A 26,211-nucleotide genomic window follows, 5' to 3' on the forward strand; every position below is an offset into this window, starting at 1 on the left:
TCACTCAAATACTACAAAAGAAACAAAAAACATTTTATTGCTAACCTATACAGAACCGATTTCATGTAAACTGCATAATCCTACATTGCAGGGGGTTGGGCTAGATGACCCTTGGGTACCTTCCAACTCTACAATTCTATGATTCTTTTAACAGTTTGTGCGCGCATCACGAGGAATCTCAATTTTATCCCCTACTTCACGTTCCCGCAAACGTAACGATTGCCATTCCCCCACGTCTTCTCTCAGGCCTCAGTTCACCGTTCTACCGAACGGAGCTCGCCGCTGCTAAAGGAGGAGCGAAGGGCTTCTTCAAATTTAATCTCTATGGTTTCTCGCGCGAGCTTCCAACGTTAAGTACAGTATGGGGTCTCCGCCACAGAGATGCGAAAGGTGTAGAGCGGACACCATCGACAACTTGGGCTCGAGGCGGCTTCCGAATTCGGAACGGAAGTTCCGAGGTGTGTGACCCCACCCACTTCACCCCACCCTCCTATCACGTGTTGGGAGGGTTATCTGGGCGGGGCCATAGGGACTCCTAGCTCTCGCTTCGCGGCTGGCTGGCGTTGCTATGAAGCGCGCGAGCCGAGGCAGCGCGTGCTGCCCGTGGGAGGGAGATCAGGTAGCGCGAGGGCTCGGCCGAGGACGAAGGAAGCGCCTCGGCTCGCTCTCGTTCCGTTAGGATCCGGCGCTTAGCGCGGGGTATAAGGGACGAGGCCCTCCTCGCCCTCCTCACAGCAGCCTCTGAGGCACCTTCTGCCCCCTGTCCTGTTCCCGCCTCTACCCCACAGAACACACCGGGGGACATTGGGATAGCCGGGCGCTCTCAAGCTTAAATCATAGGATGGTTGTGAGGATAAAAAGAAAGGGAGAGGGGCAGTTGTGGGTGCAGCCTCCAGCTCCTTATAAAGGGTAACAACGCTGAAATGGCCAGGTGCTATCCGTAAGGTGACCTTGGCCCAATGATGGAGCCAAGAAACGCCCTTCTGTCCTTTGCCCTTCTGTCCTTTCCCCTCTCTTCACCTGTCTGTGTCACGGAGGCCAGCAGGCCTAGCAGTTAACAGAACTGGGGCTGGTGGGAGTTGTAGTCCAACAACTTTTGGAAGGTCAAAAGTTAAACAAAACTTTCTGACTGGAACATTTTCCTTTGTGTGTGGTGGCTTTAGAGTCATAGACTGAAATTTGAAGCATCCAGGTTCTTTTGCTAGTGCTTAAGATGGTGCCTTCAATTTGTCATTCAGAACTGAGAAATAGTCCCCCTGTAATGTAGACTTCTGGGCTGGGAAACTTAGGTTGAACTGTGGTTATTGTAGTTGGGAGGAGGATGAAGAAATTTCAGGGGCCTTAAAAGCTGAAAACAGTTCTAGAATGCGGCCAACGTGTCATATAAATACTAAGTGCAGAGAAAAAGAAAATGAGTTTTTGTTTCTGTTACAGAAAGTGGAGACGCAAGGGGAATTTGTTAAAGTCAGAAAGAGAGCTTTGGAGAGGTTGACTACTGAAGTGATGCAGCTACATGACATTTTGCCCAAAATACTGAATTATGATATCTTGGAGAATTTGCAGAAATTGGATGCTGTTGAAACAAGTGAGTTCTTAGGTTCTGTCATTAATGCTATAAAATCATCGATGCTATAAAAGTAGCTTAGAGCGAACAATTTTAAGTTTCTGGTGGTGGTGAATATTCTTGAAGTAACTGAAAGCTAAATAACCGAGGCCCAAGTTAGATAGGACATAGAAACGTGTAACTCATCCTTGACCTCAAGAAAATACTTGTGGTTGGGAGAGAAGAGGATTTCAAAATGTCGGAGAGGTAAGGGAATGCCCAATCCTTTCCTTGCCTGATGCTCCTCTGTCGTAAATCTTCTCTTGGGAAAAACAGCTTTGGGAGGGAATAGCAATTTGGAGTGGAGAAATGGTTGACAGGGATGGTTGCTTCACTCCAGCACCTCCTTTACATACCATAGTTCTCATGGCAGAATCAGAGCTTTTCACTTAGCCACATCTTACATATATTGCTACTGATTACTGGCTGCATGTGCTTTATAGTATTTGAGAATGCTTGTTCTTTTTATTGTTTTACTTGAGCCCTCAATTTTTTACAGTTGTGGAAAGGAAAGATATAGAAGTGGAACAATTGAGAATGGATTGTGAACACTATAAAGCCCGTTTAGAAGCAGCCCAAGCAGATTGTATGAAAGAAAGAAAGGTAGGTAGATTATTAGCTGAAACCCACTTTATTTACATACATAATTGTGCTACACCTCTAACAATAAGGGCAATCGTATACATGCCTACTCAGAGGTAAGTTCAGTGGGACTTAACTCCAGCTAAATGTAGGAAGGAGTGCAACCTTACAGCTCAAATTCTATACATGTGTGTCTGTGTGCTTTTCTGTACCCCCTCTTTTTGTAGAAGGGTTCCTGCAAAAAGAGGTATGATAGAAGGTTCATTCTGTCTTATGGTAGCCTGTTACATCCTACCAGTTGCTTGGGGAGTTTGAGCCCTACTGCAAATACCTAGCCCAAGGTATAAGAAAAAACAAATGGAGAGAAGCTTTGGATTGATCTTTCCAGAGTTCTGTGGATTTAGGATTTCCCAAAATCTTGTATAATAATCTCAGGAAACAAGGGATAACATTAGCATCTATGCCATCCATCACATGGAAAAGATTCCAGGGAAAAATTCTGGAGAATTGCTTTTTAATGCCAATGAAGCTAAAGAATTGTATTAGGAAAAAATGGAAGGCAACAGTCTCACATATAGATGTAAAAATACTGTAAAACCAGTAGAGACTATCTAACTTAGCCAGTTGCCTGCTTGAGTATTTTCTTGGATTTCAGAGCATGTGCAGAGTTCCTGGTAAAACAGGAGAGAAGAGATAGCATCTTTGACTCTTGCTTAGGTGTTTCCCAGAATATAAAAAACAGAAACTAAAGTTTCACATATTTATGGGAATTGGAGACTAAGAAAAGTTGGCCTCCTTCCCATGATGGGTTATTGCTTGGTTCTGTCATGAAACCTGTAATTGTTCTCTGTCCAGCTAGAAAATTACTTGGAGGTTAGTTCCACCTTTTAAACAATTTTACATCTGTACAGTATATTGAAAAATATAAAGCTGCATTTGGATGCAACATTGTGAAAAATCTTCAATCCTGAGTATTTGTTGAGAAACAGTTAAGGATATATGGTTCATACTAAGGGTTCCAGATGCTCTAAGTAGCACTGTGGAGGTCCATCAGAACATAGCTGTTAGTAGCATATGTCAACTCACATTGAGCTCAGTGACAGTCACAAGTAACTATTGATTGCAACTTTTGTTGACATTTCCAGTCACTTTCCTGGTAGTAAACGCCATTGACTTTAGTGGGATTTATTTCTGCACTTTTCATGTATTAACCTACAATACAGGACTTTCCTGCTGGTTTGCTGTCTTAAGTTCATGCTCGCATATCACAGGAATGATTCAATTAATTAATGTTACTGGGTCTTTTCTAGCTAGGATTAATTCTATAGTGTAACTTCTTGGATTGTTTTCATTTTTCCTTTCTGGACAAGGTTTGTGGATTGTCCATTTCTGCTTCACCCACCTCCCCATTCCTTTGTATGCAGCCCCACACTCACTTACCTTTAAATTCTATATAGCTTATTTGCAGGTGTTGTAACTCCATCTTCATATGGAGAGTGCATTTTTACCACACTGATAGATGAACAATTGTACCAAAAGTGTACTAGTTCACATAAGATGCATCAGGCAAGAGATTTCAGGAGAGATCTAACAAATCTATTGAGTTCTGTTTTCCTCCAAACCCCCTTGTGATACCAAATACAAAAGCTTGCCTCTCTGCCAAGGAGGGAGCTGCACTAATGGAAAGCATATATCTTGCCTGGCTCAGGTTGCAATCCTAACCCAACTTCCATTAGGAATAGAATTGTAGAGTTGGAAGGGACCGTGAGGATGATCTAGTCCAACCTCCTTCAGTGCAGGAATGTGCATTACAGGGGATGAAACCTGCAACCTTGGCATTACTAGCACCATGCTCCAACCAACTATTACAATATAATTCCCATTGAATGCAGTAGGATTTACTTCTGAGTAGACATTGTTAGAATTGTGGCTTATAATACCAGGAATACTTGTTTGAGAACATTGCTATTATCTATTTTTATGTAATTACTAGCTGGGCTGGCCACGCATTGCTGTGGCTCATCCCTGTGACTGCCCCCACCCTGTTCCGACCCATGACCTATTCAGCCCCCTCCTTCCCCCACCCCTCTCATCCCTGTGACTCCCCCCACCCTGTCCCAACCCCTGAGCTATTCTGTTCCCTCCCCCCGGGACATCCCTTTGACTCCCCCCAGTATGTCCTGACTCATGACATATTCTGTCCCCTCCCCCTCCACCCCCCCCCCAGCTCTCAGGTGCGGCCTGCCTTGTTCTGGAGGCGACAACGACTTTGGGGTAGGGGTTATGATGTCGGTTGAAGCGGCAATGGGGGCGGCCCGGCTCTCGAGGTGCCAGTGGCCAGTCTCTCTCTCGGGCGCGGCCTGACTTTGAGGTGTGGCCTGCATCGGAGGTGTGTTGGAGGCGCCGGTGGTGGCGACTTTGGGGGTGCGACCGCGGAGGAGGAGGAGTGGGTGGGTGGGTTGTGCTGGTGAAAGGATATTCCGTCTGTTCCTTTATCGTCCATTGGAGGTGTAGTATCAGTGTAGGTGCCGCTAGAGGGGGGTGTTTTGCAACCTCTCCTGTTCCTTTTTTGCCTAGCATGCACTTTAGGGTGAGTTGTGAGTTCTGGAACATGGGATTTTGGGGGTTTTACGTGGCCCAGGTATGACATCTTTCTTTGCGAATTGCATAAGACACCTCGCTTTTTCGTTTGGGGTGTTGTGTCAAAATTTGAACGGAATTGGTGAAGCGGTTTCTGAGAAAGGTTGGGAGTCATACACATGCACCTTTTACATTTTTATATACAGTATATAAATCCAGACTGTTCTTTTCTTCTGCTTATGACTGTGTAATGTTGCCAAAGAAGCTGCGAGATGAAATGCTGATGAATATGCTTAAGTATGCCATGTGTTCTATATCAAGCTTCTTGAAGGAAATGGAATGTAAATGTAAATATAAATAAGCAAAAAGTCTTCTGTGTGTGCAGATATGAGAGAATTCCACAGTTTAGGAAGAATTTAAATCTTAGCAGATCTACTTCACCAGAGCCAAGTTTTTTGTTTTGTTTTTTTGTTTAATGCTCAGAGGACTTTGGAAGTTATTGAGAAATCTAATCAGAACGGTCTGATATAATCCAATATGAATCACATATTGCTTTATTACTTTCAGGAAAAATTAACTGTTCGGCAGCAGTTGAATGAAGCAAAGCAACAATTATTGCAGCAAGCTGAATACTGTACAGAAATGGGTTCTGCAGTTTGCACGTTGTTGTGGAGTATCTCTAGCAATGAGGAAGCAGTTAAAAGTATTCTAGGAAGTGTAAGTTCAGTGACTGCAGAGATTTATTTGTTACGTATTATATACAAATGACAGCTTTCAAAACATTATTATTATTTTTTAAAAAATACTTTTGTGTCATTCTGGTTAGAATGTCCACATAGCAGCTGACAGTCTGCATTTGTTTACTGTGTTTGAGACACTAAAAACGCTACTTTCTTTCTTTCTTATTCATTTATTTTATTATTTATTGATTTATTTATTATTATTATTATTATTATTATTATTATTATTATTATTATTATTATTATTTCTACACTGCCCATCAGGGTAGGTTTCCCCAGCCACTCTGGGCAGTTTACAGCATATATATATAACATAGTAAAACATAAAACATTAAAAACTTCCCAATACATCAGAAAAAGTGGTTAAAAGTTCCTATTCCAAAGACCTTTGTGAACAGGACAGTTTTCAAAGATGTATTTTAAAAGGCAGTGATAACTCCTGCCAGACTTCAGTTGACAAGGATTTCCATAGAGAAGGACCTGGCACACTAAAGACTCAGTCTCTGGTAAAGACCAATCAGATGTAAAGGACACCACCAAAAATGCCACATCACACGATCTCTGTGATCAAGATGCATAAGGAATTACGCGGCATTTAAGGGACATTGGGCTCATGTTTTTAGGGCTTTGTGAATTTACACCGTAAACTTGAACCTGGCCTGGTACCAAATCAGCAACCAGGTAAGTAGATGTGTATAGGATTCCAATGTAAGTCACTTTAATTTGTGAATAAATATCCAGACTTCAAAATAAAATTCCTTAGGGAAAATACAAAATGTATGAACCCACAGTAGTTGTAATCTGTGAATGAACTATATACGGTATGACAAATTCAGTCAATGTGCTAGGTTTTCCCAAATCAAACCATAATTTCCCAACTGCTATGTGTAAGACAATAACTACTGCACCATATTAATATGGTGTAGTGGCTAGCCTAATAAAAGTAGTATTAGGGAGACCCAGGTTCAAATTTCCACCCTTCCATTAAGCTTACTGGGTATCACTTGGTGACATTATCTGTTGGCCTGGCTTGTTGTGAAGCTTAGATTAGGAGGACAGGTGGATAGATGACCCTATATGGCACCTTGAATTTCTTTGAAGTTAATTGGTATAATAAATTTCCCTTGTTGCTTTTTCTGTCACAACCTGAGCAGCTTGTCTCTGTTGGCACATGCACTTTGGGGTTTTTTCTCTGCACAGAAACAAGGAGATTAGTGGCATATATTATGGCACACATTTATTAATTTTATGCCATGATATTATTTATTAGTTTTTCATAAGTAATTTTTTGAAATAGCTTCTTGTCCTCTGGGCCTTTGGATAGGCCATCTGAATACATTAGCACAGCCTTTCTCAGCCTTGGGTTCCTAGATGTTATTGGATTACAACTCCCATCATTCCTAGACAAGATGGTCAGTGATGATGGGAGTTGTAGTTCAAGAACATCTGGGAACCTAAGGCTGAGAAAGTGCATTGCAGATCGATTTATGTTTCTGTTTTTTAAGATTATATTTTATAGAGTTGTGACCTGCCAAGGACCTCTTGTGTGGGATATAAATCTCAAGAATGAATAAACTAATGAAAGGAAATAAAGTGCCACAGGATCCTTTGTTGTTTTTGCTACTAACACAACTACACATATGGAAATGGCTGTGCTCTGAGCATAGGTGAAACCACTGTTCTGCTTCTCCTCTTGAACATGGGTTACATTCTTGATGTATGCATTGAATCGCATTTCAATAATATGTTAAATTCCTACTAATCTGATGCCTAGTTTCATAATGTTTATAGACATTATTTCCCTAGTTAAACTCTTCTTGCTACAGTTGCTAAGAGAGAGTTACAGTCACTGAATTGTCTTATTAGAAGAGTCTTGGTAATGTTCTATGCAGATCAGTATCATAGTGCCATTGAGTTTTACCTACTGAAAAAACCTAACCATTATTTTAAAACTCGTAAGTTTATAACCATAAAATAGTAATTTTTCATTATGAATTTCAGAGTAAAGCTATAAAGTTTTTTAGCATTGCTGGACAGACTATGGAGAGTTTTGTGCGATCATTAAGTGAAGATATCAAACAGCAAGACATGGATTCTGATGAAAGTCAGTTTGTGTTAGGTTTGGCAGGGATTGTTACAAGTAAGTTTGTCCTGGAATGTCATAGGAATAATGAAACACATCATATATAAGTTAGCATATCTATTTTAAGTTTCTGCCTTTCAAAAGACTTTTTCTGAGCTGATTTACTTTAGAGTAACTTTTAGTAGTTTAGCTCAGGGCCGCCGGGCCGCCAGGGGGCCGCCGCGCTGCTGTGCCTGTGGCAGCCGCGCTGTGCGCTGCACCTGCCAGACAGCTGCGCTGGGAAACCGGGGGGGGGGGGGGGCCGCCGGAGGGCTATTTGCACCACGGCGCCAGATATGCTTAAGACGGGCCTGGTTTAGCTGTAGTATTTAGCACAACTGATCTCACCATATTACCGTGTTTCCCCTTTTTTAAGACACCGTCTTATAACTTTTTTTCCTCAAAAAAACACACGGTGGCTTATTTTCAGGGGGTGTCTTTTTTTTAAAAAAGTGCTGGTACAACTGGGTCCCACTGGCTCAGGACACTCGGTGCTCTCTTCCGCGCACATTATAAACACCACACTCTAGCCTACTGTGCTATCCAGGTTTTACTGTCAACCAGGCTGGCAGCAGCTCTCCAGGATTTCAAACTTGGGGGTACCTGGGGGTTAAACCTGGGATCCTTCTGCATACAGAGCACAGGGTGCTCTGCCACTCTGTTATGGTCTTTTCCATTTTCTGCCTCTTTTTTTCTGCCTTATTTTTTCCCTTTCCCCTCCTACCCATCCTGAGTCAAGGGCTTTCCTTCTATGGAGGCTTTTAAGCAGAGGCTGGATGGCCACCTGCCTCGGAGACAGATGTGCACACAGGGGGGGGGGCTTTGTGAGGTGGATTTAAACCTTGTAGGATGCCGGAGCAGGAGGTACACACGAAGCTGCCCACCGTCATGTCGGTGTAGGTAGGACCGCGTTGGTTACAGTCGAAGCACTTGTGGTTGGGCGGGAGGCTGCTCATCTCCCTCAGCAGCTTCTGGTGCTTCTCCTCCTGCTTCCATGGCTTTGGAGGCGGCCGGGTGTGTGCGCGCGTGGAGGTATAGAGGCTGCTCCCCGGGCTCTCTCACGCCGGCCGGGGAATGAGGAGGGAGGCCGTGACCCGTCCCGCTCCGAGATGCTTGTGAGGGAAGCGCGAGGGGGATGAGGCTTGGGCCCATGCCCCTGGCGCGCGCGCGCGGCTGAATGACGAGCCGAAGCGGAACCTTTTCTCTGTGGGGGTGGAGACGCGCGCGCGCGCAAACACACACACACACACACACTGAGAGAGAGACACGCACAGGGAGAGAAAGAAAGAGACGCGCGCGCGCGCACACACACACACAGAGAGACGCACGGGGGAGAGAGAGAAAGAGACACGCGCGCACACACACACAGAGAGAGACGGACGCACGGGGAGAGAAAGAAAGAGACGCGCACAAACACACACAGAGAGAGACGCACGGGGGAGAGAGAGAAAGAGACGCGCGCGCACACACACACACACACAGAGACAGACGCACAGGGAGAGAAAGAAAGAGACGCGCGTGCGCGCACACACACACACAGAGAGAGACGCACGGGGGAGAGAGAGAAAGAGACGCGCGCACACACACACACACACACACACACACACAGAGACGGATGCACGGGGAGAGAAAGAAAGAGACGCACACAAACACAGAGAGAGAGAGAGAGAGAGAGAGAGACGCACGGGGGAGAGAGAGAAAGAGACGCGCGCGCACACACACACACACACAGAGACGGATGCACGGGGAGAGAAAGAAAGAGACGCACACAAACACAGAGAGAGAGAGAGAGAGAGAGACGCACGGGGGAGAGAGAGAGAGAGAGAGAGGCGCGCGCACACACACACAGAGAGAGAGATGGACGCACAGGGAGAGAAAGAAAGAGACGCGCGCACACACAGAGAGCGTGTGGCTGCAGCGCTCACGAAGCAGCGCTGCACTTAGGGGAAGATGGCCAGGGAGGGGGGCTGCGGGGTCAAGGCAACGCGTGAAAGGGAGGGATGGCGAGGAAGAAGTGGGGAGAGAACTGATCGGGGCTTTAACATGCCCGCACGCGCAAAAGGGAGGCTCGGAATGTGGAGATCGGTTCTGGCTGCTTCTCTTAAAGTGCCGCAAGTAACGAGCCTCTCTCTCTTTCCTCCTGCCACTCGTGCCCTTGGTGCTCCGTGCGGCGCTGCTTCACGCTTTGTCAGCGCTGCAGCCGCCACTGCTTCCGGGCACCGACCCAACCCCGCAGGCTTCCTCCTCCTGCCGCGGCCGGCATTGCAGGAGCTGGGTCCTTCTGGCTGGTGCTCCGTCCGGGGAATGAGGAGGGAGGCCGTGACCCGTCCCGCTCCGAGATGCTTGTGAGGGAAGCGCGAGGGGGATGAGGCTTGGGCCCATGCCCCTGGCGCGCGCGCGCGGCTGAATGACGAGCCGAAGCGGAACCTTTTCTCTGTGGGGGTGGAGACGCGCGCGCGCGCAAACACACACACACACACTGAGAGAGAGACACGCACAGGGAGAGAAAGAAAGAGACGCGCGCGCGCGCACACACACACACAGAGAGACGCACGGGGGAGAGAGAGAAAGAGACACGCGCGCACACACACACACAGAGAGACGGACGCACGGGGAGAGAAAGAAAGAGACGCGCACAAACACACACACAGAGAGACGCACGGGGGAGAGAGAGAGAGACGCGCGTGCGCACACACACACACACACAGAGACGCACGGGGGAGAGAGAGAAAGAGACACGCGCGCGCACACACACAGAGAGAGACGGACGCACGGGGAGAGAAAGAAAGAGACGCGCACAAACACACACACAGAGAGACGCACGGGGGAGAGAGAGAGAGACGCGCGCGCGCACACACACACAGAGACGCACGGGGGAGAGAGAGAAAGAGACACGCGCGCGCACACACACAGAGAGAGACGGACGCACGGGGAGAGAAAGAAAGAGACGCGCACAAACACACACAGAGAGAGACGCACGGGGGAGAGAGAGAAAGAGACGCGCGCGCGCACACACACACACACACACAGAGACAGACGCACAGGGAGAGAAAGAAAGAGACGCGCGTGCGCGCACACACACACACAGAGAGAGACGCACGGGGGAGAGAGAGAAAGAGACGCGCGCACACACACACACACACACACACAGAGACGGATGCACGGGGAGAGAAAGAAAGAGACGCACACAAACACAGAGAGAGAGAGAGAGAGAGACGCACGGGGGAGAGAGAGAAAGAGACGCGCGCGCACACACACACACACACAGAGACGGATGCACGGGGAGAGAAAGAAAGAGACGCACACAAACACAGAGAGAGAGAGAGAGAGAGAGACGCACGGGGGAGAGAGAGAGAGAGAGAGAGGCGCGCGCACACACACACAGAGAGAGAGATGGACGCACAGGGAGAGAAAGAAAGAGACGCGCGCACACACAGAGAGCGTGTGGCTGCAGCGCTCACGAAGCAGCGCTGCACTTAGGGGAAGATGGCCAGGGAGGGGGGCTGCGGGGTCAAGGCAACGCGTGAAAGGGAGGGATGGCGAGGAAGAAGTGGGGAGAGAACTGATCGGGGCTTTAACATGCCCGCACGCGCAAAAGGGAGGCTCGGAATGTGGAGATCGGTTCTGGCTGCTTCTCTTAAAGTGCCGCAAGTAACGAGCCTCTCTCTCTTTCCTCCTGCCACTCGTGCCCTTGGTGCTCCGTGCGGCGCTGCTTCACGCTTTGTCAGCGCTGCAGCCGCCACTGCTTCCGGGCACCGACCCAACCCCGCAGGCTTCCTCCTCCTGCCGCGGCCGGCATTGCAGGAGCTGGGTCCTTCTGGCTGGTGCTCCGTGCGGCACTGCTGCACGCTTTATTGGCACTAAAGCAGCCACCGCCGCTTCCGGGCACTGACCCGACCCGGCAGGCTTCCTCCTCCTGTCGCGGCCGGCATGCTGGGTCCTGCTAGCTGGTGCGGAAGTATGGCTTATTTTCGGGGTATGTCTTATAGCTCTCAAATGGTTAAAAACCCTGCCATGGCTTACTTTCTGACTACGTATTAAAAAAGGGGAAACACGGTAATGACTTTCTGCTTGAGAACAAATATTGAGTAAATTGCTTCTTTTGTGTTGGATAATAAAACAGATGCATGATTTTAAATAGAACTAGGGAAACACTACCCCCGTGCCAGATTCACTCTACTTCACACTCACTTGCACTGCCCAGTGCATGCACACACCACATACATACATGCTAGAAACATATGCCTTAGTCATGCACATTACATACAAACAGCTACACATACATACATCTCCCTTCCCCCCACCCGAATGTACATACTTTTTCTCAATGAGCATCTTTTGCTCTTTTGTTCCCCACCTTGCTGATCCTTCTTTTCCTTTCTCTCTCAATACAGGAACATCTCCCTGCCCCACCTCGCAGATCCTTCTGTCTCTACCCAAAAGTGTATCTTTCACCCCCACCCCACAGATCCTTCTCTCTCTACCCAAGAGGTAGGCAGAGTGCTTGAAGGCTTTCCACAAGCATCTGGTCAGTCACTGTGGGAATGGGATGATGAATTGGATGGGTCATTGACCTGACTCAGCAGGATCGTCTTATGTTCTTAAGAGCGTATCCTGTAACCATGAAGTGATGGGGAAGCTATCCTGTTGCTTCTCTCTCCCACCCCCAGCACTCAAAGCAAATCCCTCAGGGCTTGCAAAAGGCCTGTGAAGCAGCTGGGACACCCACACCGCTCAAATTAAAGCTGTCCATGGCATGCAAATCCTACACAGGCTTTTTATAACCTCAGAAACATGTAACCATGTAAGCTAAATTAACAAACTTCATAAGAGTAAAGGAAGGCAGACAACAAGATAATACATGTATTGAAAAGTGGAATCTGTTTATCCTCTATAAGTCTACTGGGGGAAAAAAGTGCAAGACCTAACCCAATACTACTCTTTAGTGGGGGACATATAGGAATATTTTTATATAAATTAGAAATGTAAACATTATTGTAATGTTTTTTGTTATTATTTTTTAATCTCAAGTAGGCTTTTACATTTGTGAGGATTGTAATAACTTTTACAAACAGTGAAATAATACGTAAATACACTTTAATCAGGTGTGATTGATACATTTATATATGTATCTGAATTATATATGTACTTTATTGTTCGACCGCGGAGGAGGAGGATATATTTGGCTTGATAAGGAAGTTGGTTGTGCTTATATTTCAGGTTTCTGCAGAAATGGTCCCTCTCAGCCCATGCTTTCCCTCCATAGCTACAAAATTTCTGGATTTTTTTTATAAAAAAAATCTCTAGGAGATGCTGTAGTGAAACATAGCACCAAAACCCAGCACATCGTTATTGTTGTCTTGTGGGGGATTATTTTCTAGAACTCTAATCTATAGCCTTCCCAACAATTACTGTACAGAATTTTCAGTAGTGCTGTTAGCTTACAAAATTGTGCTGAATAAGAACTCTCTCTTTAAATTTTTTTTTTTTGTGTGTGTGTTTGTTCTCTTTTGTAGATGTTGCTGCTTTAGCATGTGGTCGTGAATTCCTAGTTAATTCAAATCAAGTATTGTTGGACACAATGATGCAACTTCTGGGAGACATGAAGCAAGGATGCTGCACAAAACTTAAAGTGTATGATGACTGGATGTTTTTAGAATGAAACTTGTTGTCTTAACAATCTAATATAGTCAAGAATGATATATAGTGTGGTAGAATGTTTAAAGTGCTGTGAACTAAAATGAGATTTTAAGTGGGGAGTCTATAGTTTAGGTCAGTGTTTCCCAACCAGTGTGCCTCCAGATGTTTTGGGACTACAACTCCCATCATTCCTGACCACTGGTCTTGCTAGCTAGGGATGATGGGAGTTGTAGTCCCAAAACATCTGGAGGCACACTGGTTGGAAAACACTGGTTTAGGTAAGCTGTTGTTAGATTTAACCCTTAGCCCCTCCCTCCCTCTGTAACTTTAGTATGGAGGATAATAATACTTGCCTACTATAAAAAAGCCTCTGCTTTCTTGTGTGCACTAACAATGGTCATGAATAACATGAGAGAGGCTCCCAGGTAAGATTTATGAAGATATTACGAGAGTGGGCAAATCATCTTTATTGACAGAAGACAGTGGGTTTCCAGGGTACGGTTGTTAGTGCATGGTGTGTTGTGGCAGCAGCACTTACCTGACCTCCCAACAGCTGTGTTGCTGCTGCTTATGGGGAAGGAGAGTGGGATGGATGAAGTGGCAGGAAAGTTGGTGCTGTGTGACTGTACTGGCAGGAGCACTGGACTGGTGTTGCTGTTGTGTGTGCACTGTCCTACCCACTTCTTCCCCACTGGGGGGAAGGTTTGTAGCGGTAGAGCATCTGCCTTACTTGCAGAAGGTTGCAGGTTCAATCCCCAGTATGTGCAGGTAGGGCTTGCAGAGGCTCACTGTCTGAAACTGCCACTGAGTTAGTGATCTGACTCAGTGTAAGGCAACTCCCTGCCAGTATGCAGCAGCAACTCAGTGTCAGTAGGTCAGGTAATTGCCACCATGCCATTCACTGCTGGATAAAGTGAAACAGGGCTTGCATCCAACCATAGTCTTTGGTCTGGGAAGGAACTGGGCAGTTTAGTAAATCTGAGCAGCAGATCCAAACATTGTAGATGTTACATAGCATACAGTGGTACCTCGGTTTACAAACACAATTGGTTCCGGAAGTCTGTACTTAACCTGAAGCGTACTTAACCCATTGAAAGTAATGGAAAGTGGATTAATCTGTTCCAGACAGGTCCGCGGAGTACTTAAACTGAAAATACTCAAACCGAGGCGTACTTAAACCGAGGTATGACTGTACTGAACATGGGAATAAAATTGTAGCAAGTAGTTTGGTCATCCTTGCATTTGAGCCTCACAGCCCAAAAGAAAAAAATCCAAATTTCTGGAAAGTTTCAAAACTGACATCCTTAGTGTGAAATGTGCCTCTCAGTTTGCTGGGTGAAGGAGCAGCAAACCAAACACATTTGTGCAAGAGTTTATGAATGGGTAAAGAGGCTTTCTGTATCACTGCCTTAATAAGCTATTTAGACCTGTAACTCCTAGGCAGGAAAGATTGAGGATTTGCACCTTAGTCTGTAGCTCCAAATACATTAAAATCTAATCTTGCTTTGTTTTGTTAGCTACTGAAAATATGCCATATAAATTTCTGTTGTCTCTATATGTTGTCACAAAGGATGGCCACCAGATGGTGCTGCAGGCTTTGTAAAACACTTAATTTCTAGACAGAACTACTGCTGGTCATAAATCTATATTTTCTTGCCCAAGAAAACTTATATTTCAAGAGATAACTAAAATGAGATGCCTTATTAAAATGCTTGAACATGTATGGATATAGTTTTGTAGTATAGCAAATATAAGAGCAGTTGATGATAGGAGGCAGTGCTGAAGAAATAGGGATAAACTCCCAGGCTGTTTGCTTTGGCAGACAGCTTTGCCCTTTGAACAGCTTAGCAGAATATGTTTAAACTCTGCTTCCCTCTGTTAGTATTTTTTGCAGCTTTACTTTTTCAGTTCAACATAACCAACCCCTCAGTTCCCTACAAAACAAACAGCTGAAAGGAAAACACAAAGCACAGCCATGTTTCTCTTCGTCACTTTTAATCTGTTTCATTATCTACTGATACTACTGATAAACAGACTGAAAGACCATATCAAGAAGTATTAATCCCTTGCACTGTAAGAAATGTTACATAATTTTACTTGGGTTAATGATACTGAACAGCAGACACTGCAAGAGATCCTTTTGAATCACGATATGGCCCTCTGGAATATGATAAGCAGGAATTAATGTGAAGGTCTGGAGAAGGATGTGATTTCCTCTCTTTTCCCAGTTTCTCTACTAACTTGGAGAAAGATTTGAGTGGATCGCCATCAAAGCTATTTTCATTTTCACATTTCCCCTCGGGATAATAGATTTAGAAAACAGAGAGAGAGAGAGAGAGAGAGAGAGAGAGAGAGAGAGAGAGAGAGAGAGAGAGAGGAGATGCAAAAGCTAAGGTCTCTTTGCCTAATCCCCAGCACCTGCTGAATAGACAGTCTTTGAGGCCCTGATAGAGCCCACTCCAGCCGCAGCCCCTCAACCAGAGGGGGTTGTGGAATGATGCAACATGATGTGGGAAAGACAATTTGTATCTGTAGTTACTGAAGCATCTTGAAGCCTATCAAGGTGAAATGCAAGGTATTTTTTTTTTGCTTCCTTTCCCCTTTGCTTCAGATAGCATCTCCAACCTGAACATTGCAGATCCTTGTCCTGCTTCCTTCTCCCCTCCTCCCCCACCCACAGTCGGAATAGTAGCAGGGACCACAGGTCCTATTACAAGTGTGCCAGAGGCAGAATCCACACTACAAAGCCTACCAAAGAAGTATTTCATATGAATCCAAATATTATCCACCTTTATGTCAAGCTTATCTAGAAAAGTTATGAAAAAGAGAAAATGTGGATGCCATACCAGTTTGTACAGGGCAGGTGAATTATCCAAGGATCAGCCTCTCCACCTCACCCTAGGATTGCACTCAATCCAAAGGCTTAAGACCAGATGCCACCATGACTCAGAAGTATCAGAGACCAAAGAAGAACATAGACCAAAGGTGCAGATGCTAGCAACAGGATCTGAAAATACTTTTTGACCCAGCTCTCTTATGGTCAAGGTGGCTTACCAGAGCATTTTGAGAGCAAAATCTGCAAAAGTTAATGAGACTCAATAATATAAAGCAGATCAGTTTAATGTAATGACAGCTGTGTTTTGTTTTTCATGTTGATTCTCAACTCTTTATTTTTTAAGGGAAATTTTTAAGTTGGAAGGAACAAATTCCTGTCATAACAGAAGAAGAAGCATAATTTAAAATTTTATTATCTCATTGTGTGAGGGTTTAGGAAGTGTACTGTACAATTTAGCAAAGCGGTGTTATGAAACATTTCTGGAGGCTTTTGAAAATAGCTGACTTGAGCATAGCACTTATCTGCTGTGTATATTTTCAGAGTGCTGTGTAAACAGTAACAAGTGGTTTGACAAGAGTAGTACCACTGCAGAAATAATGGCATAGTTGGTGACTTTATGTAATTCAACAAAATATGCTTTGGCCTTTCTGAAATGTAAATAAAAGGCTAACTTGTTCATCTGAGGTGATGGTGGGGAAGTCCTGTTAAGAGTATTTTGTTCTCAACCTCACAACAGATAAGCCCTGGTTTGCTATCCTGATTGAAAGCTGATAACTGGGGGAGAAAAAGCTTTTCTTTTCTTTTCACAAAAAATTGGCACAGATTTTGAATAGTAGAAGTTGTTTTATTTTCTTTGTATAATCTTGGAATTTTACTCTTTATTGATATTGCTCAAACATTCAGATCAGTATATATTCTAATGGTATGTGAACTTCAAAGTAGTTGACATAAGTTTTTAGAAGAATGCATGTCATGTGAGTCTGTTCTCCCTCAGAAGCAGAATAACAGACTAGAATACTTGGCAGTTGCTCCATGTGGGATGACAACAGGCAGGATTAAGATTGATGACTTCCTCCCAAAGGAGGAGCTTCCTTGCAAGACCAGTCTGTTTCCTGTCTCTTAGGAGACAGCAGGGTTTTAGCTAGAGCTCTTTATCAAACAAAAAAGGTATATTGAATGAATCTGCCTTTCACCTTTCTTGACCCCTCTGTGCTGAAATTAGGTAGGACAGGTATTGGAGTAAGCCGGGCAGCAAATCCAAGAGAAACAAGCTGCTTAGGCAGAAAAATCTTTAACGATGGCTCTGACCCCTTGCTACTTAGTCCAGGAATGTGGAGCTGGATAACAGTAGTGCTGTTAGTCTTTCCAAGTAGGCCTTTTGCAGAGCTGTGGTGTTTCAGGCCTCCACAACCTCCTCTGTCTTTACTAGGCTGGTGTACCTATGAGCCTGATGGTTCAGGGCCATAGCTTGTAGAAAGAGCTTCAGGAATCAGTCTGTACCCACTGTAGACTTTACCTTGGATGCTTTTCAGCAAGAGTATCTAACGTAGCACCTAGAAGAAGTTTTTGACTTAGGCCTGGCCGTAGCTGCAAAATCCAAAAGTATCAGGGATACTCTGTTCAGCATAAATTTTATTTATGTGGGGCTCCAGAGGTTGTCTTTGTAGTACCCAAGGATAAAAATGCAAAGAAGGAAGACAACAACAGGTTTTCAAAAAGTCCTGAGATTTAGAGACCCTATTCTCTCTGCAAGACATGCCAGTTGAAAAAAATGCCAGATACCAAAAAATCAAGTTTTTTTTATAAAAAAACCCAAACCAAACCAAAACATAAAGAACCCCGAAAGAGGTGGTGGGGTCAAGCCATCTTGGATCTCAAGTATCTCAGCGAATTAGTAATATGAAGTCATGTTCACCTCTACATAATTCCATCCTTATTTGGGGCATCATGATATATCAGTATATCACAATGTTTAGCTGGTGATATATCGTGATGTTGAAAACGAGATATCGCCCAGCCCTAAACGCTGTAAGTAGTTTAGTTTACTTAGGTTCTGATGCAAAAGGGGTCTTCAGGAACATTGTTGACAGTGAATTTTGGGAATGGGGCACATCTTTTATTGTGAAGTTTAATTTAATCTAATATAGGCTGTCTGGCTGTTACTGTGAGAGAGGCACAGCTCTGTTCGTGAAGAAGGGTCAGCTGGAGTTAGGCATGGATGTGTTGCCATATAAGTTTGTTAGAGACATGACAAGCTCATAATAAAGTTAAAGTTGAAGCTAAAAAGAAGAGAATGAATGAAGGATAAAATTGTATTGGAATTTGTTACATTTGTGACAGGATTTTCAATTAAGCCTTGTCAGGCGAATTTTTTTAAGTGCCCTTTTCTATTTGTCAGGAGGACAAGCACTTAATCAGGATGATAGGCTATCTGCTGAGGAGTCTCATTTAAGAGGATTTCACTGAATGTGTTGTGTGATCATATAAGGCTGTGTTCCTACGAACACCTCCAGCTAGTTCAATAGGATTTGACTGCTGCTAGGTTTCTTTACACTACATTATTAAAAAATGAATAAAAAGAACATACAGGATTATATTAATATTGCTGTGTCCATTCAGTCTTTGCTTTTTAAATGTGAGGAATGTGCTAAGCTTCCTGAGGCTTGTGTTAGTACAGTAACATGGTTTGCAGCTGTTGTAGTGAGATGCAAATCCATATACTCAGTCCCCTTTTCAACTTTTCTTATAGACTGATGCTGATGTCCTTATACAACGTTAGTATCAGTGTGAAAGGCTTGAAGTACATCAGTGAAAGCCCAGGGTTCTTTCCATTACTCTGGTGGCTCCTGAGCGGTAAGACCTTTATGAATGCAGTATGGTACTAGATTGTCCTACACACATTTTTACTACATAACAAATGTAAATATGTTAGCTAAATGGATGTAAACCAGCTCCCTGTTGTTTATCAAAACACCTTGTATAGCCTGTAAGAAAAGACATATTTTGGAAGTGATGGACAAGAGAATGAGAATGGAAGGATGAGTTGTATAAGCAGGATTACTCTTGCTAGAAAGGTTTGTATGTTGATTATCCTATGCATATAGAAAACTATCACACATTCTTCATTTATGCATTGCTGAAATCCTGTCCACTCTTACTAGGGAGGGCCTCTCATTGGACTTGATGAGACTTTATGGTGAGAAAAGTACATAGGATTGAGCTATTAGTTACTCAGCTTCAGGTTTGGGGTTTTTTAAAGTCAGTAATTATTAAAATTAAGGATCTAGATTATGCCCTTGAAATGCAATGTTAGAACAAAGAAGCTGTTCTTGCTTGAAACTATTTGATGTAATCTATTGTTTAATTAAATGGTTTGACATATTCTTAAAAATACAAAACACTGCAACTGTTGATGGAAAGATAAGTCTGAACATTTGTCCTAAAGGGCAAAAGGAAAAGTTCTGAGTCCACGCTTGTAAACTTCCTTCTTCAGCTATATTTTACTTATTAGATTCTTACTTTCATTTAATTTATTTAATTTATAACTTGCTCCATCATTCAGGCTTAGGGTAGGTATCAATTCTAAAATCAACATTTGGTAAAATCTATAAATATTTATAAAAGTATTAAATACATTATTTCAATAAATTACACAGTATCTGCTTGCCACACAGCTTCTAAAAGCAAGTCTAAGTTAAAATGTATTACGGCTTATTGTAAAGTGATGGGCCTTGGACTTTTCAGGTCTCCATGGGGGGGGGGACTAACAGAATTGAACTGAAATGTGACAAGGGGCACTGGTGCAAAATATATCTTGGGCACATCTCATCTTGACTGTTACGATTTGAGACTTTCCTTTCAAAGAACAGAAAATCTCTCCATTTTGATTCTTGACTACTGAGAGAGGCCTGCTTACCTCCAAAGCAGCTGTCAAGACTTGCCCTCTGAGGTTTGACACACAACAAATCCATTTTTTAGTCCTCCTCAGCACGGCATTCTGTCATTAGAAGGGAAACACTCCACCAGCCTGGGCTGGCATGATGTGTGGTATTTCTCAGTAGCATAGCAACAACTTACCCATTGTGCAGCAATGAGACCTGACTCACTACAAATATATTTCAGGAAGCTTCTTTTCTGTACTAAGTATTGGTATCAGCCCCTAATTTATTGCAAAATGAAGTTTAGTTTACTGCTAGTTAGATTTGTGTGTGTGGAGTTCTCTCCAGGGCTCACATTTCATAAGTGTTTTTGACATAGGTGTCCCTCCCTGAAAACTCACATCCTAAAGGCACAATAATGCAGGGAAGCACAAGACAGAGCACAGAAAAATGATGAAAATATCTCAGATCAGGACCTCCCAGTCTATTTTTAAGGGAGATTTACTGCCAGTATTCCCCATTTCCAACCATTTCCCTGATTGTTCTCTGCCAAAAATGCACCACAGCTGCAATTGTTCCTAACCTGTGCAATTCTTGTTAATTACTTAGCCTGTTGCTAGTGCAGCCTCCCCACCCCATTTAAATTAAGCAATAAAGAGATATCTGTTGTAACTTTATACTCCCTATGGCAGCAATCTGCATTTCAGCCTTATGATATGCTTGTTTACATTGAAAAAAGGGCCATGAATTTCATGAGACTTAGTTCCAGGTTTGTACATAAAGATTGTAGGTTTAGGCATGCAGTCAGTGGCCAGCTGACGTATTGCTCGTATGAAAATATATTAAAATGTTATAATGACTGTGGGTAGAATGATGAAAAAGCTTGTAAATTAGTAATACTTGTACTTGGTACCTGTTACTTGTCAGCTTGATAAATTATGTCTTTGATGACTAAAGAATGTTGCAAGCACCTGTCAGTTGAATTCACACCACACTTCCATAGCCGATTGCAGATTAACAGTTTAGCATTGAGGTAATTCAATTACTTAAACCCCATTATAGAGAATAGTTCATCTGTGAGTATACTTCTAATGACACATGTGACTACAATAACTCTCTGCCTTATCAGTTGCTTCTGTTAGTGACTGAATGCAAATGACATCAAATACTACGGTACAGTTCATGTCAGTGATGTTAAGGTAGATTTTCAGTACGTTGTTAAAATTGTGTCAGCTTTTATAGGCAGCTCCTACTCATGAGCTCGTGCAAGCATCCAGACTATTTTCTTTAAATTATTAATATATATATTTTTAATCACCCAAAATGTTTCATCACCAGTTCTTTGGGGGAGGATATTGTATTGTTTCATGCAGACCTTAGTTAACACAGTACAGAAACCCACTTTTCTTGAAATGTGCATTGAAGAGGTATTTGGTGTTGTAGTGGAAACTGCACTACCATACTGTGTTGCTAGTATAGAATGCCAGAATGCAGCAGCTTGGGTGCTTTTTTTTTTTGCTAGGCATCCATAGTATACTGCATAAGTTTTGTGTCAGTTGCATTGGTTCCTGGTACATTTCTGGACTGAAAACCAAGTGTGGGTTTTGACCGTCAAAGTCCTAAATGGTTGGGGGCCAGGTTATGCTCATTTGAACCTGCATCAGCTTTTGTCATTGACTTGTTGGACCACCTTTAAGATTGGTCAGATTGGCAGGTTTTAGGAACAAGGGTTTTCAGTAGCAGCTGCTACTATGTGGAACCAGAGGGTGTAAAGTTGTACGCTTCAGTTGTATTATTAAAAAACAACAACTTTGAAACCTACTTGTTTCAAGTGTCTTTCTGCAGAAGTGTTTTTATTTGACATTATTCTGATTTGTTGCTGCCGCTTTTACACTTGTTTTGTACTGCCTAAATTTATATTTCAATGTATTATTATTATTATTATTATTATTATTTATACCCCGCCCATCTGGCTGGGTTTCCCCAGCCACTCTGGGCGGCTTCCAACAGAAACATTAAAATACACCAATTTCTTAAACATTAAAAGCCTCCCTAAACAGGACTGCCTTCAGATGTCTTCTAAAAATCTGGTAGCTGTTTTCCTTTTTGACATCTGATGGGAGGGCATTCCACTGGGCAGGCGCCACCACCGAGAAGGCCCTCTGTATGTATCTGTCTGTATGTATGTAATGTATCTTTGTCTCTCAGTCTGTATGTATGTAATGTATCTTTCTTTCTCTTAATTTTCCAGTTTTGAATGTAATTGTAGTTTCAAGTTTACATTGTTCACTGCCTGGGTGGACTTTGTCCAGAAATGCCATTTCAGTCGTACCTTGGATCTCAAACGCCTTGGCTCCTGAACAAATGGGCTCCCGAACGATCGAAACTTGGAAGTGAGTGTTCCGGTTTTTGAACGATTTTCAGAAGCTGGACGTCCAGCTCAGCTTGATTTTTGAATGGTTCCGGGAGTTGAACGGAACGCATTCTGTTTGAGAACCAAGGTACAACTGTATTAATATTTTAAATGAACAAATGTTTGTTACAAAGTGGCATTGCTTTGGAAACCCAGTAGCTTGTGATCCAGTTTTGTGCTGTAACATACCAGTTGAAAAACAGTGCCCTGGTAAACAATAAACAAAAGGTACAAGTTGGTAGTTCTGCAAGTATTTATGCTACATTGGAAATAAATTAATATAGCAACATAGTAGCCCCTTTCACAACTGCCCCTCCAGACAACTCAGAGCATGGGGAGGAAAAAGCAGAGCTGTACCTGCTGGCCTCCCCCATGTCATGGTACCCACAATTTTCATCTTCCTGATCTCTGTGCATTTGTTGAAAAGTCTGAATGGGGAGCCAGTCCAGCTCCTCGTGTGATCTTGAACGCTGCATGAACAGGATTCCCAGTTGTGTGGAATAGCTTACATGCTGACAACTCTGCATTGGGTCCTTGTTCACACGTTCCAACAAATGCACAGAATCAACAGGAACATTAGCAAGGAGCCAGGGACAATGGATGTGACTCCATTTAATAGTGAGAAAATGAAAGTTGGGTGTCTGTTCTTTTATAATGTATGATAATTGGTTTAGTTAGTTTTCTCTTTCATGTTTAGATCCAGATCCAGAAGTTTGTCTTCATGTTCTACGGCTTCTCCAGTCTGTGATTTTAGAGCCAGATGTTTTAACCAAGTCAGCTCCTGAAATACGTGACTCTTTGCCACTTCCACGTATCCATATGCTGTCAAAGAGCCGCAATGCAGATCTACAAATCCTGGCCCGAGAACTGCTTGAGGACCTTAAAATATTAGAGAATGAAATATAAGGTTGCGTTCTATAACATTGTTATCTTCTCCAGCATTTTTTTCCAGTGTTGTAGTAATTTGTAAAATTATGCATGCATTAAAAAAAAAGCTTCTTCTTGTAATTAGAAAGTAATTTCAGCCATAAATAGGATACATCAGAATTCCCAGGCTAGCCACATTACATCAAACCATCTCACCCAAGCTCACTAGACATTATTATTTCTGCTTTAAGCTGTTTGAAGTCAAAGATTAAATGGGTTGAATAAACTGCAGCTGGTTACATCCAAGTTACATTTGTCACTTTCAGATGATTGAAACGTGATGTTGAATAAATCTTTTGCTGCTGGAAATGTTGTCATTGACATAATGTCTTTGCACATAATGGGATGCCAAACTATGTCTTACTGTGAACAAGCATGTGTACCTGGAGATAAAAATCAAGCATGTGTACCTGGAGATAAAAATCACAACCACTTCAGCCCTCCCCTGATCCTGCTTGCTGTCACACTTCCTGAGACCTACACCACGGCTTTTCTTGGTGTTACGTGTAAACCTGACTTCATAGTTTGTCTTGCTCGAAACAGACTGAGCTGTAACCAAAGTTTGTTCTTGATTTTCTTGCAAGACCCTCTATTCTTGTTATTTCTTCTTCCTGTGGTATGATGAGTAGGGAATCAGACATGTGTTGATGTGAAAAAGTGCCCTAGAGGAATCTGTAGTAATGATGCAGTGTGCTGAATTCCTGTTTTAAATCTAACAATGCTGACAGTATGTAATGCTGCCCGGACCTTTTAAGAGACTGCAAGTTTGACACAGCTAGAGTCTCAGTTTCCTAGGCCACTCATTAGCATCAGTCTGATCTCAGTTAAGAGAAACAGGAAAGGAGGTATCCTCTTAGTCAGGCATCCCCAAACTCCGGCCCTCCACATGTTTTGGACTACAATTCCCATCTTCCCCGACCACTGGTCCTGTTAGCTAGGGATCATGGGAGTTGTAGGCCAAAACATCTGGAGGGCCGCAGTTTGGGGATGCCTGCTCTTAGTAGTCTCTTGATGGCAGATCAAAAAGAACAGGCATTTAAAAGGCAAAAACCATCCCATTTATATCTGTTTAGGCAATCTCCTTTTAAAAGTTCTGTTCATGTTCTTTCACTTAACTTGTGTGTGTAGGGGAAGATATATACCGTCTTTCCCCCTTTTTAAGACGTAGGCATAATATAAGCCATAGCAGGATTTCTAAGCAATTGCGCGATACAAGCCATACCCCGAAAATAAGACATACTGATAGACCCTTCACCCACTAGCAATAACCCCCCTCCCGCCAGCCAACTCCCCCCCCCTAAAAATCTCTCCCCATTTTGCTGTCGTTCCACAGACACGTATTTCCTTTAAAAGCTTGTAAAAATGCACCGAACAGCCGTAGCTGCTGGCTGCCAAAGCCTCGTGATTTCCCTTTCCCGTTTCTGAGAGCATTTTTTTTAATAAAAGGATCCAAAAATATTTTTTAGCCAAGCTGTGTAAGCTCTACTTGGTGAAGGGGAGAAAAGTGGGGTGGGGAGGAGATGAAGGCACGAGGAAGAAAAGAGGGGCGATTGAAGAATGCAAAGGCTGTTTTCCCTTTTAGGGAGAGACCTCCGTGCGCGCGTCTGTCTCTCCCCCCCCCCTGCGTGTCTCTCTCTCTCTCTCTCTCTCTCTCTCTCTCTCTCACACACACACACACACACACACACACACACAGCCCACCTCTCGCTTCCCCCCACCTTTCCATTCAATGCACGTTGATTTCCTCTTAACGGGAATCTCCCATGTCTGATTGTTGTTTCCTTGCTTTTACCGAAGGCATAAGGCAGCCTTTTAAAAAGCCTGCTGCAGTTTTCTTTCTACCTTATGCTGCTTGGTTGTCTGTGGAGCTGCCCCTTTAAGGATTTGTAAGTAGTTTGGATCGCAGTCCTTGCCTTGGGGACTTTTTTTTTATTTATTAAGGACTTTTTCCTTCGCTGTTTGCGAGCTGCTAAACGGAGCTGCTAAACGCTTCTCTACACAAAAGTTAAACTGCTGGTCCTAACAACACGTGCTTCCTCACCTCGCTGGCTCAATTGCTTCTCAATTGCTACCATTTACCAAGTCAGCAATCTTAATTGCTGCTTAGCTGGCTTCTTTGTTCTCAGCAGGTAGCTTCTTTGCTATCAGTGACTACAAAGTGCTACATTGTTGGAACTTAAGTCTTGGGCAGCTGGCTGGTAGAGATCCTTGCTTGCTTTACGTATAGGCTACTGCTAGGACTGTATCATACAGATACCGTGTTTCCCCTATTTTTAGACGTAGTCATAATATAAGCCATAGCAGGATTTTAAGCGTTTAGGAAATATAAGCCATACCCCGAAAATAAGCCATACTCCGCGGAGCGAGACCGCTGAGTGCCCCAGCCAGCCAGTGGGACCCAGCACGCTGGCAAGAGGAGGAGACGCAGAGAAAGAAGTCACAGCAAAGAGGGATGTCTGGCAAGCGGCGTGGGCTGCCGCCGAACAGGGCCACCGAGGGGGAGGCAAGGGTGTGCGCGGATCCTCCGGGGCCCCCGCAGGCAGAGCTCAGTGTCGGACCTTGCGCTGGACTCCTGAGGGGGGGAAGGAGAGGGGGCGCGAGAGTCACACTGCTTTTCGGCGGATGCCGCTGCGCGAAGCAGCTTTCCGCGTCTCGGGAGGGAGTTGCGGGCGAAGAGGCGAACAATGTGAGGCTCGAGGTAGGCAAGACGGAGGGGTTAGGAGAACAAAAAGGCTGGGCAGCAGGCGGCTGCATGCACCGTGGCCTCGAGCGCAGGCTGGGGAAGAGGAGGCGAAGGAGGCGCGCTCAGTGGGGGTTGAGGCATGGTGGAGTGCCCCGAGCCTCTGGGAGCCGGCAGGAGGAGGAGGAGGCTTGCCGGGTCGTCACCCAG

The 26,211-nt window shown here is 44.0% G+C and overlaps 1 protein-coding gene across 2 annotated transcripts; it reads left to right on the forward strand.

Moving 5' to 3' along the window:
- Positions 1 to 3: 3 nt before the first annotated feature.
- HSF2BP (heat shock transcription factor 2 binding protein) lies at positions 4 to 24,456 on the forward strand. 2 transcript variants are annotated; one of them, XM_035116325.2, is made up of 8 exons: positions 4 to 458; positions 1,435 to 1,585; positions 2,103 to 2,206; positions 5,333 to 5,482; positions 7,507 to 7,645; positions 13,144 to 13,261; positions 18,853 to 18,956; positions 23,092 to 24,456. In XM_035116325.2, the coding sequence occupies exons 1-8, from the start codon at positions 105 to 107 to the stop codon at positions 23,298 to 23,300; spliced, it is 1,329 nt and encodes a 442-aa protein (XP_034972216.1). In that variant the 5' UTR covers positions 4 to 104; the 3' UTR covers positions 23,301 to 24,456. The 2 variants fall into 2 exon arrangements, with proteins under 2 accessions (XP_034972216.1, XP_034972217.1); XM_035116326.2 differs by lacking the exon at positions 7,507 to 7,645 and adding an exon at positions 12,022 to 12,118.
- The last annotated feature ends 1,755 nt before the right edge of the window (positions 24,457 to 26,211 follow it).

The sequence above is a fragment of the Zootoca vivipara genome, chromosome 4 (genome assembly GCF_963506605.1).
Source record: "Zootoca vivipara chromosome 4, rZooViv1.1, whole genome shotgun sequence".
Classification (NCBI taxonomy): domain Eukaryota; kingdom Metazoa; phylum Chordata; class Lepidosauria; order Squamata; family Lacertidae; genus Zootoca; species Zootoca vivipara.